Raw genomic sequence first — 16,805 nt, 5'->3', positions numbered from 1 at the left:
CAAGAAAATGATCACTTTTTTTCTATCTTTGGTATTCCTATAGTAAACAAAATTTTATGATGCTTGACAAATATAAGCAAATTATGAACAGAACTCAAATCTGTTTCTTCAAGGCCCTGGATATAAGGGAGGCAGCATAGTATATTTTATCAACATCTGATAGAGGATATACTCTAGGAAGTCAGGACAAGGAAGAGCTATTTAAGGGTCCTCTGGTAACATTAATAAACTATGTGGTCATAAGAAGTCATTTTTTAACTTCCTAAGCTTCAGATTCTTCATGAACAAAATATATTCAATAATGCCTCTGCTATCTAGTTCATAAAAAGAAACCATCAGTTTGAAAGTATTCCAAAAGATAAAAATGAAAGCAGCAGTATCATGATTAAGCAGTGTTACCTCATAAGGCAACTGAACGCTGTTCAATTCTGCCACGCTAGGACTAAGCAAGTATATACAAGCTAACACCAGAAAACGTGAATAGGTAATCTATCAAATTTGAATCTCAGGCAAGCTATGGCCATTCATCTAAAGTCTGACTCACTTAAATGACAAGGCCATCTACAGCCAAGAAAAGTTTACAAAATCAGAAAGGAAGAATAACTAGTAGTGTCTACGCTTCCCCACTATTCAGACAGGAATAATCAACCATCCGTGGTGTTGATATGTCCAAAGTGGTCTTTTAAAGCTGGTCAGTCACAGACCACTAAACATCCCGTAGCCCTGTGAGGCATTTCAGCCTTGGAAAAACACGTGTAGAAGGGAAAAGGACTTGTCTCTAAGTCATGGGTCAAGAGAAAAGCAACATACAGCCCCTAATTCCTTTTTCTGAGGTTCCTCCTCTTAATTCAACAGCACTGTCTTTTTGGAGACTGCTAGGGCAGCACAACCCCTCCTCCCAAGCTCTTACCAATTTCCAAAGCCACAGTCCATCACAGCTTCTAAAAGAGCCATTTCTTCTTGAGCAGTCCAGCTGGGATCAAGAACAGGAAAATCTGAGGTCTGAGGAAGAAAAAGTTCTGCCTAAGAACAGATAGAGAAATAGAACCCAGCAACCCCAAATGTAATTCTAATGAAGTCCAATGGCTATCATTCTCATGGTGTTGCAAGACGCCTGAAGAACGTCCTCATTAGTTGTTCGCACTCCCCACCTCTAGTTCTACCATTAGGATCTCCAGTAAATATTATCAACCACAAATGCCATTTAGATCATGTAGAAATACGTTTCTTAAACTTAGCACAAAGGTAGAGGTAAGTATAATAGTGCGCTCCCACTTCGCTAAGAGAGGAATACAAATGTGTCTATTTCTATCTATTAAAATGTAAGATTAAATCATACATTAGGACCAAAGTTACCTACTGGGGAGTGAGGGAGAAGACAGGATGGAAAGGACAAGGATAAAAGCTGGTCCTTCTGAATATTCCTTTTTTGTAGACACTAATACCACACTAAGTATTAAATTTTAAAATCACAAGAAGCAAAAGTAAAATGTAACAAATTAACCTATGGATTAATTTTAAGGCATAATCACACAGAAAGAAGCAATCCCAGGTGACTTTAAAACACAATGATTTGACTATATATTTATCGTAGAATATACTTTAAAAAGTAAAACGAACTGCCAAAAAAATCAAGTAGTGATTGACAACTATTATTTTCAAATAGTGTTGGTAGAGTTATTCTGAGATTATTATATGTTGATGTAGTGTGGGATAAAGCTGTTAAGCAACTGTACTGGTGTCACTGGACAGTGGGATTTGGGGCTTGGGGGAAAAAAAAGGCGATCCATGAGGTTATGTAAAACCATGTGGTCTTGTATTTGATTTAGTATGAACTCTGTATTTTGCCTTAAAAGAAAAATTTCCAATACAGAGCACAAACTAGTGATTACCAGTATATATGTGGGGGGTAAAATATAGGAGTGAAGGAGTGGGAGGTACAAACTACTGGGTGTAAGATAGGCTACAAAGATGTATTGTACAACACAAGGAACATAGCCAATATTTTGTAATAACTGTAAATGAAGTGTAACCTTTAAAAACTGTATAAGAAATTAAAAAAAAAAAACACAAGAAAACTGTCCTAACACTGTTCAGTGAAAAGATCTAAAAAAATGACTAATCCAACAACAATGAATACTTCTAGTGCCCTGTGTGTGGTCTCTAAGTACAATTTTCCACTAAAGGAACCAGGGCGCTTTCAAGAAAACACTCATTTTAGTTTTGGGGAGGAAACGTACAAGATGAGACTGGAACATTTTGTTATACCGGAAAGCAAAGAAACTCTCAAAGGATATAAGGGTTATGTCAAAAGGATTCAGAGGTCAACTTGTAGAGGTTCCCACTAACTAAAAATGAAACATTTTGAACATTAAAAAGAATAACAACTGCAAAGGTTTAAAACATGCCAAACATCCTCAATGTCTAGAGGATGCCAGAGAAGGAACTCATACATTCAAAACTGGTAAACAAAGGGAAATAATTTATCCTGCCTTTCTGTACAAACTTTACCTCAGTGGGATGTTTCTTTTTATAGAATTATTTTAACCCCTAAATTAAAAGAAGTGATAGAATTAAAAGAGAACTATGTATTTTGCAATCCTAGATGAACAAATCTAGACAATGATCGTGAATGAGTCTGATATAGCCAATATATGTTCCTACTAATTTGTAGGAAGCACAGAACTCAGATGAACATGTTAATCAGCAAAATCTAGACTGTGCTAACATCTATAAGACAAACAATGCAGGTTTTTAAACAATCAAACTATATGAAACAAGAGAAATAGTGAGGGAGGGCTAGGAAGGAGAGGAAGAACCCATAGAATAAATATATGAGGTAACCAACCTAGAATAGTTAAAAAAAAAAAAAAAAAAAGTCACACAAGAGCCTGGGCTTCCCTGGTGGCTCAGCAGGTGAAGAATCTGTCTACAATGCAGGAGACACACAGGACACATGGGTTCAATCCCTGGGTGGGGAACACCCTCTGGAGAAGAAAATGGCAGCCCATTCCAGTATTCTTGTCTGGGAATCCCATGGACAGAGGAGCCTGGCAGGCTATAGTCCATGGGGTTGCAAAGAGTTGGACACTTCCTGAGTACTTCCTAGCACATACGCACGCACACACACACAAGATCTTTAGGAATTCTCCTAGTGGTCCAGTGGCTAGGACTCTGCTCTCAACATAGGGGGTGCAATTTCAAACTCTGGTCAAGGAGCTTGCATGCTGCAACTAAGAGTTCGCATGCCACGACAACGAGAGAAGATCCCCACAACTAAGACCTGGCAGGGCCAAATAAATAAATAAACAGAAGAGCGATCCTTCAATCACACAGTTGTTTAGAAATTGTTCTATCTTCTGTTAATCACACACACACATAAAAAACCCTCTGTGGTCTATCAAATTATATTACTAATAAGCAATACATTTTATCTGAGCACCTACTAGGAATATGCCTCATGTGAGGTACTATGAGATCCAAATGAGAAATTTCAGAGGCTGATTCTGTATTAAATTCAAAATAATCAATCTGGAAAGTACCGTAAGTACAGGCAAATACAACAACTCATAGTTGAAAAGCCTGTATTTCTAAAAGTGTATTCTCTAATATTAATTAGCCCTTACCAACTTTACTATAAGATAAACCAGAAAGACTTTCTACACCAAAGCTAAATGGGCATATAAGGCAGTTTTTCTTAAAGCTGAATCAGTGTTTTTCAATTTCTGAACCCAATTTTGGCCCTACTGAACAAGAATCTCTAATAGCAAGGTCTAGGAATCTTTAATATTAAGAAGCTCCCAGGTGATTCTTATGCACTAAAGTTTAAGAATCACTGATATAAAGGGTGTGGCAAAAAGAGGTGTCTTGACTTGTTCAAGGTTCTAAGAATTATAAGACAAAAATAGGCAAAGAACTCAGAAATCTTGATTAATGCACCACCCACCACAGCATGAGTAACTTCCAAAAATACAGCACTGTGAGATGGCAAAAGTACTGAAAACCATTTAAAGTTTTCTGAGGCTTCATATGGGGGAAAAAAAAAAAAATCAAGATTTTAGTGGCTTCATGTACAGAAAACCAAAATTTGGTCATCATTCCTATGGAAGGAGATTCATCTTTTCCTTATCTGGGAGTAAAGGCTAGAAGAATAAAAAAAAAGAGCATTAGTAATCTCCAAAAATGCTATAAAATAAAGAACAGAATTCTGAACTGTCTTTGAATGGGTGTAGAATATATGAGAAAAGAATGATGTAATCTGAAGAGTTAGATGGACTTGGAGAGAAACTTTGTGCCATCAGCTTAGGCAGAAGCATGGTGCCCAGAACAGGTAAAGCGAGTTCACGGTCAGTCTCCCTGCAGAGGACAATCTCTATCCACTTAAAGCACACTGAATCACAATTCAAATTAAGTATGTATTCTGCTTCTTAGCATTCTTGTGTGAATCTGGGACGAATAAAGCTAACTTTTGAAGATGGGATAACCTTAGTGAAATGAACTCAGAGCCACAGCTACTCTGACCACACTCTTCCTCCAATCCTGCATTCATTTTGCAATTAACAAAAGGGAAAAAAAATTCATATTTCATATATTCCATATCATATGTTGTCCGAGAAATGCAAGTTAAAATGAGACGGCACCATATACCTATCAGAATGGCCAAAACCCAGAACACTGACAATACCAAATGCTGGCAAGGGTGTGGAGCAACAGGAACTCTCTTCCACTGCTGGTGGGAACACAAAATGGCACAGCCACTTTGGGCAGCTTGATGGTTTCTTACAAAACAAACCCTTACCATATGATCCAGCAACCATGTTTCTTGGTTTTTACCCAAAGGAACTGAAAACTTAGGTCTGAAGAAAAACCTGTATGTGGATATCTATAGTTGCTTTATTCTTGTCAAAACTTGGAAGCAACCAAGATATCCTTCAGTAGGTGGATGAATAAATAAACTGTGGTACATCTAGACAATAGACTATTATTCAGGGCTAAAAAAGAAACAAGCTATCAAGCCATGAAAAGATATGCAGGAAACTTACATACATATTACTTAGTGAAAGAAGCCGATCTGAAAAGGGTACACTCTATACGATCCCAACTCTGACACTTTGGAAAAGGCAAAACCATGGAGGTTGTAAAAAGATCCATGGTTGCCAGGAGTTAGGGGGAGGGGTGGATGAAGAGGCAGAACACAGAAGACTTTTAAGACCATGAAACTACTCTGTATGATACTATAATGGTAGATACAAGTCACTCTGTATTTCCACAAATCTACAGAATGTGTTAACACACAGAGTGAACCATAATATAAACTATGGACTTTGGGTGATAATGAGGGTCAATGTAGGTTCCTCAGTGATAATTTATGTGCAGTTCTGCTGGGGGATGCTGATAATAGGGGAGGCTATGCATTTGTAGGGGCAGAGGATACACGCGAAATTTCTGTACTTTGTACTTGATTTTGCTGTCAACTTATAACTGATCTAAAAATCAAAGCCTAATATTAAAAAATATATTCCAAACCTTATAATTAGTGAAGAAAATACTTAGAAGACTGAGGGTGTTTAGAGAGAGGTAGGGGAAGGCCAGTTGGCTGCCAAGAACTCTTACTAAGGAGCATTTCTTGGACTAATTCATTATGGACCATGACCTGACTCTTGGCATTACAGGCCCAGAAATTCACTCAAGGCTTCACAAATAAGACTTGGAGATGCTGAGTTGCCCTTTTCAAACTTCTAAACAACAGAAGTAGACATGCTACAGCACTATGGTGGACAGAATTCTAAAGATGCCCCCCACTCCCCAAAGAGTCTTGTCCCCTGATTAGTCAAACACTAAATATTCCTGTGAAGGGACTATGCTGACCAGGTACTAATTAACTGACTGTAAAATAGGGGGATTATGCAGGTAAATCCACTGTAATCACATAGGCCTGAAGAGAGAGAGAAGAGTCAGAGAGATCCAGCACAGGAGTCATGAACCAGGAGAGGTCAGAGAGGCCAAGTATTTCATCAATAACCTTCAAGGCCTCCCTGCTGTTGGTGGCTTTGAATATGGACAAAGGGGGTCAGGAACCTCTAGAGGCTGAGAGCAAGTCCCGGCCAACAATCAAGAAGGAAACAGAATCATCACTCCTACAACCTCCAGGCAGTGAATTCTGTCAGCAACTTGAATGAGAATGGGAAGGGAGTGAAAGTGGATTCTCCCAGAGGGTCTCCAGATAAAAATCCAGACAGACCAACACTTCTATTTCGGCCTACGGAATCTGGAGCAAACCAATTAACATAATTGGTCTTCTGACCAACAGAACTGTGAGATGATAAATTCCTGTTGTCTTAAGCTGCCTCATTTTTGATAAGTTATTATGGCAGCAAGAGAAAACTACACAAGTATCAATCGATTAATCCGTGACGTGAAACTACTGTCAAGAAGATGCCCAACCAGCATTCCTTCCTTTAAGAAAAACCAACAGAGGCCAAATGTAAGAAAACTACTTGGCGAACCAGGCGATAGGCTCTGATAACAGACAAAGGTACTGTATACACGCCTGCCAAGCATACCAGATATTTACTTTGGCTTAGTAAAGTGCCCACTCCTCTGGCTAGATATTGGAATGCATGCTGTCACTTCAGTCGTGTCTGACTCTATGTGACCCTGCCAGCTGTCCATGGGATTCTCCAGGCAGGAATACTGGAATTGGTTCCCATTTCCTTCTCCAAGATACTGGAAGGACACTACTAATAATATCCATCCGTCTCTCATTCCTTCTTTACAGGTGTGAAAAAAAATCAATCAAATTATAGCCAAGTCTTACTTTGGCCTATGAGTCATCTATCTCTTCAAAGTGATTTTATATATTACTATATCATTCACCTTATATTCATTTTACAACTTAACTCTCCGAGGGTAACCAATTTCTCCGAGGCCAAGAAGATGGAGTGCCAGACATAAATCTCACCACTGCCCACATGAACCACATAAAAATACCATTAGTCAAACACAGCAACAATACATTTACTATGTTTATAAATGAACCTAGAAAGCAGCACACCTCTAATCCTTACATAGTAAATCTTAAAGAATACTTTCTTTAAATCCCTTCTGCTACTGCTAAGTCACTTCAGTCATGTCCGAGTCTGTGTGAACCCACAGACAGCAGCCCACCAGGCTCCCCCATCCCTGGGATTCTCCAGGCAAGAACACTGGAGTGGGTTGCCATTTCCTTCTCCAATGCATGAAAGTGAAAAGTGAAAGTGAAGTCGCTCAGTCGTGTCCGACTCTTAGCGACCCCATGCATTGCAGCCCACCAGGCTCCTCTGTCCATGTGATGTTCCAGGCAAGAGTGCTGGAGTGGGGTGCCATTGCCTTCTCCGTTAAATTCCTTCTGAATTAAACCAAAAATCTGAGTATATAAAATGATTTTCAGACTTGAATGCTTTAGTAGATCCATAAAATCCTAAAAAGCTTATTGGGCAATGATTACCTAATTCAGACTTGGGGGAAAGAAAAGGGAGATACTTGCAGATGAAGAAAGACTAACATCCAGTATAGAATCTGAAAATGAAGGGCAATTCCTACAACTTCATTACCATTATTTCGTAAGTATGATCACTTTGATGTTTCTTGTACTCAAATCCTCGTGTGAAACACTGAAAAAGAAAGGAAAATTAAGTTACCAAAAAGTTATATTTTGAAATGCTTTCTTAAAGGACAGAAGATGACTTGGGGGTATTTTACTCTTGAATGAGTTTTTAATTGTTTGCAGCCACAACTGAAAGGTTAGGTTCGTGATCACAGCTTTTCAATGGCCCTCATAGAGAAAAAACAACAATCTGGGAAAAAAAGACTTACTCCTAGGACAACTCCTCCTTTTAGAAAAGCATAAGCCCAGGAAGCAGACAGTCTAAAATTGAATCCTTGCTCTTAGTGTATTTGAGCAATTTTAAGATATATCTTGTCATATTTTAAAACTCTGAAATGTGGATTCATCTTATAATAAAAAGTATATTAGAGCTTCCATCAGCCATCTTTACACTTTAACATCTCTGAAATTGGGATGTTTCTTTTAATTAATAGCATTTTGGATCTGATAAAATATGGTGTTTGCTGTGTGACCCTGAAGTAATTATTTAACCTTTGTCCAAGTTTCCTCTGTAAAATAGGAGTACTAATCATTACTTAACTTCCTAGGGCTGCAGTGATGATTTAAAAGTTAGTTCATGCAAAGTACTCAAAATAGAGCCTGGCAGAGAGTAAGAACTTATCAGTACTGCTATTACTATCATCATCGACACTTCAGGAACACTTTGTTCCTTTGTCACCTGCCCAAACATCACTCTTCAATAACATTAAAAAAAGGTGTCACAGGGGTATCAAAAGGAATAATCCTCCAATTCTATTTCCTGTAGTCCCAATACTTGAAATCTACTGGCAAAAACAGCATTAGGTTGATACAGGAGGAAGTGGAATATTCAACAGACTATCTCATCCACCTTGCTCTGTTCTCCAATTTTTCACTGGTAAAATGTGTAATTAAAGACTGACTAGAAAAAATAGATTTAACAAGGTACAGTCCTTCTGAGCAACTGACAATCATCACTGAATTACTAGGCCTATAAAACTAGGCAAAGTGAAGGTGAAAGTGAAGTCATGTCCAGCTCCTTGCAACCCCGTGGACTAAGTAGCCCACCAGGCTCCTCTGTCCATGGGATTCTCCAGGCAAGAATACTGGCCTCCCCTTAATGAGTTACCTGTAAGCAGAGGAAAAAAGGAGGTGGACCACATTCTGCACATTTGATGTAAGGCTCCATGAGGTAGGAGGAGCAGCCTCGGCAAGGTGGTTTATCAGAGGGATCATCTAGAACATAAAGAAAAATTACTTGCTTTAAAACACCGTATGACTATCTTCAGCACCAGAAACTAGAAATCTGCAAATGATTGTATCATTTTAGAAAAGTTAATGGAGATAAGATGAGCTCATTCCAAATAGGAAAACACAAAAATGATGTTCCTTTTTATTTCAGGGTGGCTTTGTTCCTTCCTACAGTACCTACTATTTCAAGCATTTGAGTAGATATGGCACCTGCAGAGAAACAAACACAAGTTTTAACTGGAAGTCTCATAATGCACACAATTTATTTTCCCATGGAAAAATAATGTCACATACCTACTTAACACATACAGTTACAGATAAAGACCATCTGACAAAATGTTAATAACTGCTCTATCTGGGTAATGGGCTACAAGTAATCAATGTACTGTTGTTTCAAATTCTTTACAAGTTTGAAATTTTTCATAATAAAAAGTTGGGAGCAAAAACTCTTCAATTATACACCTTGGGATGTACTAATTTATACCTGAGTTGGGAGTTAAACCTAGAACAACTCCCTCCCTTTCTCCCACAGTAAGCAGAGAACAGAGCAGACCTTCCTCCAGTTCCAATGACAGTACTGTCTCTGAAATACCAAGGCAAGGAGTACAACCCGAACTCTCTAAAGTTATAAAAATGCACACATGTGTGTCCCTGGTTGTCCCAAACTGCCACTCTCAAGTCAGGGCAACATAGCAGAGTTGTTCTCTGTGGTCCACAGGAATCTAAGAACACAGGCTTTGAAGGTAGAGAAGGGAATTTAATCTGTTTGGCCTGGGGCAAACATTTCTCACATTCTGTAATAGAACGAAAATCCAAGAAACACTCTTCAAGGCTCCTTTAAGTGGTGATTATTATTCTTTTGTTTCTAAATGAAGACCTGTAGAAAGGTGACAGGAAAGAAAGGTATTCTTTCTGGCCATAGCTTCAAAGTAAATATCTGGAACAGAAACTACCCCATTTCTCCCATTTAAAACAAAAATAATTTTATATTAAATGTCAATTTTTATCAAATTACCTTCTCCCTCACATCCTTTTAATGATGTTTTTCTGTCCTCAAACTTTCTTCAATGATAACAACAAAAAAATTGACCAATGACTGACCTAGTTTTAAAACTTTTGTGTCACTAAGTTGTTTTAAAAAAAATAATCCAACTTATAGTTTAAAAAATTTTAGACAATAAAAGAATGTCACCCTCTATTAACATTCTGATTTCCAGCCCTTCTTCCTTGTGTGTGTATATATTTAACAAAAGTGAGATACCACACATTTTATAAAGCCCATTTTTTTTCCACTTGACAATATATTCTCAACATCTATCATGACGGTACACACAGAGCTCCCTCATTTTTTTTAATGGATGAATAATATTCCAGTATATCAATTTCCTAACCTAGTGGTTTTCAACTGCCTCCTAGGAAAGCATTGTGTAAATCTGAGATGCTTTCTTGTTGCCATAATGACTAGGGAGCACTACTGCACTTAGCAGGCAGGGACCAGGGATGCGAGACCTCCTACAGCACTCAAGATATTACTACACACCCCAGAACTGGCCTGTCTACTGCACAACTTTCAAATGTCCCACCAGATGTTCAAGTAGGTGAAAACTTGCTCATAATTACATGACCTGAAACCTAATTACACATAAGACAAAGTGTTTCTGATAGTTCTAATATGTATTGAATTTTCCAGGAAGGCAGCTGCATTACTTCAAGAGATTTTATCTTGTTTTGTTCAGAATTTTACTGACTTAAGTTGCGGTATTTCTGAATCACCAATGCAACACGCATGAATCATTGTGCATTTGTAGTTGTAATATGCACAGTGATTCAACATATGAATACAAGCATCTGACTACTAAGGCATTACGCTTTCCACTGTAATGACTAAACACATTGCTGCTGCTGCTGCTAAGTCACTTCAGTCGTGTCCGACTCTGTGCGACCCCAGAGACGACAGCCCACCAGGCTTCCCCGTCCCTGGGATTCTCCAGGCAAGAACACTGGAGTGGGTTGCCATTTCCTTCTCCAATGCATGGAAGTGAAAAGTGAAAATGAAGTCGCTCAGTCGTGTTCGACTGTAGCGACCCTGTGGACTGCAGCCTACCAGGCTCCTCCGTCCATGGTATTTTCCAGGCAAAAGTACTGGAGTGGGCTGCCATTGCCTTCTCTGTATTGAGATAGGTATTATTTTGTTATAAATTATATTACTTTATTATATATTACTTCTTTTATTTATCCTTTACAGTATAGTTAGGGCATTATTTTTATTTCTTTGAAATCATGGGCATAGATATGTTATCTATGCATTTCATTTCCAAATAGTAAAAGAGGCTTTAAAAACATAAAAATCAAACATTGAGTCTCATAAGATTGAGAACCACTAGTCTAACCAGTTCCCTATTGCTGGGCATTTATGTTGTTTCCAATTTTTCACTATTATAAAAAATGCTGAAGTCAATGTTCCTGTACATTAGGTTGGTGCAAAAGTAGCTACAGTTTTGCACTACTGAACCTGCCATTTGATATTGGATTAATTCTTAAATAAATGTGGTTATACAACATTTTAATGCATATTTTTTGCTTTATGTTTTCTTGCTAATGACTTAATACTTGCTATTTATTTTATATTTATTTTAGACTATAGAAATAATAGACAAAAAAGCAAATTCAAGTGATTTTTTTATTCAAGTTCAAAATGGTTCGTAAAGCAGCAGAGACAAGGCGCAACATCAACACCACATTTGGCCCAGGAACTGCTAATGAACATACAGTGCAGTGGTGGTTCAGGAAGTTCTGCAAAGAAAACAAGAGGCTTGAAGATGAGGAGCACAGTGGCTGGCTATCGGAAGTCAACAGCCGATTGAGAGCCATCATTGAAGCTGATCCTCTGACAACTACACAAGAAGTTGCTGAAGAACTCAATGTCGACCACTCTAAGGTCGCTCAGCATTTGAAGCAAATTGGAAAGGTGAAAAAGCTTGATAAGTATGTGCCTCATGAACTGACTGAAATAAAAAAATATCATCATTTTGAAGTGTCATCTTATCTTATTCTACGCAAAAACGAACCATTTCTTGATTAGACTATGACATGCAACAAAAAGTGGATTGTATACAACAACCAGCAACAACCAGTTCAGTGGCTGGACCAAGAAGCAGCTCCAAAGCGCTTCCCAAAGCCAAACTCCCACCCAAAAAAGGTCATGGTCACTGGTGGTCTGCTGCCAGTCTGATCCACTACAGCTTTCTGAATCTCAGCAAAACCATTACATCTGAGAAGTATGCTCAGTTTACTGATGAAATGCACCAGAAACTAAAATGCCTGGTATTGGTCAACAGAAAGGACCCAATTCTTCTTCATGACAATGTCTGACTGCACATCGCACAACCAAGGCCTCAAAAGTTGGACAAATTAGGCTACAAGATTTTGCCTCATCTGCCATGTTCACCTGACCTCCTGCCAACTGACTACCATTTCTTCAAGAATCTTGACAACTTTTTGCAGGGAAAATGTTTTCATAACCAGCAGGAGACAGAAAATGCTTCCCAAGAGTTTGTTGAATCCCGAAACATGGATTTTTACATTGTAAGAATAAATAAACTTATTTCTTGTTGGCAAAAATATGTTGATTGCAATGCTTCCTATTCTGATTAATAAAGATAACTTTGAGCCTAGCTATAATGATTTAAAATTCATGGTCCAAAACTGCAATTATGTTTGCACCAACCTAATATATAACACTTCACATTTTGTTCCTCAGGATTTCTATTTTCTTATAGCTACAGCTGTTGAGTATGCAGAAGGTTTCTGATACATATAGCCAAACTATCCCTCACAAAGGATCCAGAACTTTTCTGTAACCTAGGAGGAGGGAAAGACTTTTTTTAACAATCATTCAAAATCCAGAGGCAATAAAAGAGTAATACATTTGACTACATAGACAAAATAAACAAAAATCTTTTTGGCAAAAAAAAAAAAATCTTAATATAGAAACTATAAACATAATATAGAAATAAACATAATATAGAAACAATAAACTAGAAGAAAATATTTGTAAACATATCAGAGACAAAGGGCTAACATTCTTAACATAGAAAGAACCTTTAAAAACTGAGAGAAAGGAACTTCCCAGGTGGCACAGTTGGTAAGAATCTGCCTGCCAATGCAGAGGTCAAGGGTTTGATCCCTAGGCCAGTAAGACTCCATGTGCCACAACTACTGGGCCCACGTGCTGCAACTGCTGGAAACCTAAGTACTTCCAGAGTCTGTGCTCTGCAACGAGAGAACCATGGCAATGAGAAGTCTGCACACCACAACAAAGAGTAGCCTTCACTTGCTGCAGATAGAGAAAGCCTAAGAAAAGCAACAAAGACCCAGCTCAGCCAAAATAATTAATTAAAAAAAAACTGAGAGGGGAAAAAAAAGAACCAAAAATTCTATTGTGAAAGTCATGAAGACATAATTAAGAAAAAGAAAGATGAATATGGACCTTAAACATGAAAAGACATTCAACTTCACTCATAATAAGAGCAATCTACAGAAAGTTCTCACCCATCAGACTGGCAAAAATTCAAAAGCTTGATAATACAGTTTCTCAACAAGCTGTGGGGAAATAGGCATCTTCATATATTGCTTATGGAAATGCAAAATGGCACAACTCCTATATAAGGGAATTTAGCAGTATCTAAATATCCATTTATCTTTGGACACAGGATTTCCACTTCTAAAAATTTACCTGAATATACACCTCCAACAATACAAGGTTATGCATTAGAATATTAACTGTAACTGCAAAAAACTATATTGATGTCCAAGCACTGGACAGAAGTTGATCAAATTATGGTATATCCACATAATGGAGTGGTATGCAACGATTAAAAAAAAACTCTCATAAAGTAATATAGTATTTCCAGGAGATACTATTAAATGGGGAAGAAAAAAAAAAAGGTGCAAAGATACATAGTATGTTATCTTTCCAGTAAGAAATTAAGAAAAACAAAAATATATTCATTTCATGAACCTCAATGCTCACTGAAGCACTATTTACAACAGACAGGACATGGAAGCAACCCATATGTCCATGGACAGATGAATGGATAAAGAAGTTGTGGTACATATATATACAATGGAATATTACTCAGCCATAAAAAGGAACAAATTTGAGTCAGTTCTAGTGAGGCAGATGAAACTAAGAGCCTATTACAAACAGTGAAGTAAGTCAGAAATGGAAAAACAAATATTGTATAGTAATGCATATACATGGAATCTAGAAAAATGGTACCGATGAACCCATTTGCAGGGCAAGAAGAGACTCAGACAACAGACTTATGGATGCAGGAGAGGGTGGGATGAATTGAGGATGTGGCACTGAAATATATACATTACCACATGTAGAACAGATAGCTAATGGGAGTCGCTATACAACACAGCGAGCTCAAACTGGTGCTCTGTGTCAACCTAGAGGGGTGTGATGGGGTGGGAGGAAGGTTCAAGAGGGAGGGGACATAGGTATCCCTATGGCTGATTCATGCTGATGTATGGCAGAAACCAACACTACATTGTAAAGCAATTATCTTCCAATTAAAAATATATATATACATGCCTATTTGTCTTTGTGAAAAGAAATAAAGGACAGGTAAACTAGAAAACAGTGAGGCTGGAAACCTATGAAGGGCTGAATGAGGGAATGAAATGGAGTGGAAGAGACGTAAGGAGTAACAATTATATATATATATAAAATCTCCATAGTTTTGACTTTTGGAAACATATTTATGTTCTACAAATTAAAAAATTAAATCAGTAAATATGGGAAGGAAAAACTGAAAGCAGAACAAACAGATAAACCCAAAAGTATTTCAAAAGAATACTGTAACCACAATGAAAAGGGGAAAAAAAAGAACCAATCCAAGTACTGGGTGATGCAGAGAATTGTAAACAAATCCTGAATTTGTTGAAGTAGCTCTGCTTTATGTAGTGGTACTCACAAAGCAATTCTGAAATAATTTTGGATGTATTAAAAGACTGAGCAAATGTGCTGATGTTTTGGGAGCCAGGGTTTTCACTGATGAAAGGACACAAAATAAGGAAAAAACCTATGAAGACAAACTGGAGGTATCAATGTGAACTCATGATTTCTTAAGAAGTGTTACCTATAGGTATATACATGTATATGTGAATATATATATATTGGCATATATGTTTATAGCATATACACACATATATTTCTGAGCTCTGTGGGCCAAAAAAGCCAAGATACCAACACACTCTAGCAGCAATAAGCAATGACCAGATCTTGGTTTCTAATGTCATTTCTCTCTAAAAGGACCAAGGACTCCTCAGAGAAGTGGTTAATTTCAGAGCTGGGTGATAGGAGCTAAGATGCACCTGGAACGTGTAGCCATACCAAAAAGTAAGGAGATGCTCAACAAAGTGATGGAGGGTGGGGGCAAGTCACAAGGCTGCAAGAGACACCTTGAAGGGACTCTCACAGTAGTCAAATTAGGACAATCTGAGAACCAAAATAACTAAGTATGATAATGAATTATAAATCATTGAAAGAGCAATTGATGCATCCATACTTAAATAAATAAGTGAAACAAGTCTCTTGACTACAATAAAATGCCAACTAATAAATAGAAAGTGCTGGAGTGCTGGGGTCTAGGGAAAAATCATTTTGTAACCATCATAGTAAATGCAAAAATCATCAATGGATGCTAACTAGGGAGAAATTCTGATGAGGAACAAAATATTTTATGGTCTGAGAAGTGTCTCCTTACGAGTTGCTTACTATACATAAGAGAAAAAAAAATTATACAGTGAAGAACTTAAATGCACACCTTGACTGGATTTTCAAAATTAATATCACTAATGAGGGACAGAGCAAGACCAAACAAACCCAAAATGAGACACCTCTATTTTTAAAAAGGGAGGAAAAGGCCTGATTCCCCAAAAGTGTCAGTCACTAAAGACAAAGGCTGTGAAAATGTTTCAGTTTAAAGGAGTTAAAACTTAATCCAAAACATGACCTCTGACTGTATCCTGTATGGGAAAGAAGGAAAAAAACAACAAAAAGGACATTACTGAGTCAGATGACAAAACTGGAATACAGATGGCGGGTTAGAGAAAAATATTTTATCAACGTTATCTTACAAAAGTTGGTAACTCTACTGAGGTTAGAAAAGAATATCTCTAATCTTAGGAAATAAACACTAAACTACTTGAGGGTAAAGGCCATGACGAATGTCCCTTAGCCTCAAATGATTCTGGGAAAAAAAAATGGAGTATGTCTACTTATATATACATACTTACATAAGTAAATGTGTATATTTATAGAGATAATATATGCAAATAAGGTAAAAGGTTTACAAAAGGTGTATGGGGATTCTTTGTACTATCCTTCCAACTTTCCTATGAGTTTGAAATTATTTCCAAATCATATTTTTAAAGTTTAGTTTATAAATTATTTTTAAATTTTAAAAATTATTTTTAAAAGGTAGACTGGTTTCAGTTTACACTCCCAGAATGGGGATAATTCATTTAGATTTTCTTTGTATATAAAATAAGATTTAAACTAGATGTGCCTGAAAACTCCATTCTGTCCTAAATTTATACAGGGAGTGTGATGAGGGAGCAAATTAGATTTCCCCTTAAGAAATCGCTGAACAGTCTACACTCCAAATGTGCCTTTCCAATTCGTCTCATTGGGACGCTACTAACATCTAACAGTGGATTTCTATTTCTGCCAAATATGTTCAGAATCAGAGAAAAAGTAATAATTTTTTTCCTCCACAGTTATGGCTGCCTGGATTTATTTCACACATACTCCATAATTCTCTGCACTGTTATTACACTGTAGCTTACTCGGAGAATACAAATTCTGCTATAAACAGAGGGCAGGAGCATTTCCTTTATTCCACCACTGACATTTCTT

General features: G+C 37.4%; 1 protein-coding gene across 1 annotated transcript in view; it reads right to left on the bottom strand.

Moving 5' to 3' along the window:
• The window catches only part of TADA2A (transcriptional adaptor 2A), a 46,649-nt gene that overhangs the window by 26,261 nt on the left and 3,583 nt on the right, over window positions 1-16,805 (bottom strand). The window contains exons 3-5 of the mRNA XM_068977125.1: window positions 8,754-8,860; window positions 7,593-7,652; window positions 911-1,002 (exon numbers count right to left, since the gene is read on the bottom strand). Of these exons, the coding sequence (XP_068833226.1) occupies window positions 911-1,002; window positions 7,593-7,652; window positions 8,754-8,860 (259 nt within the window). The remainder of the gene's footprint in view (window positions 1-910; window positions 1,003-7,592; window positions 7,653-8,753; window positions 8,861-16,805) is intronic.

Source organism: Capricornis sumatraensis, chromosome 8, assembly GCF_032405125.1.
Source record: "Capricornis sumatraensis isolate serow.1 chromosome 8, serow.2, whole genome shotgun sequence".
In the NCBI taxonomy this organism is placed as follows: Eukaryota; Metazoa; Chordata; class Mammalia; order Artiodactyla; family Bovidae; genus Capricornis; species Capricornis sumatraensis.
Note: the sequence above shows the minus strand (reverse complement) of the source record. Positions and strands in the feature narration are given on the sequence as shown.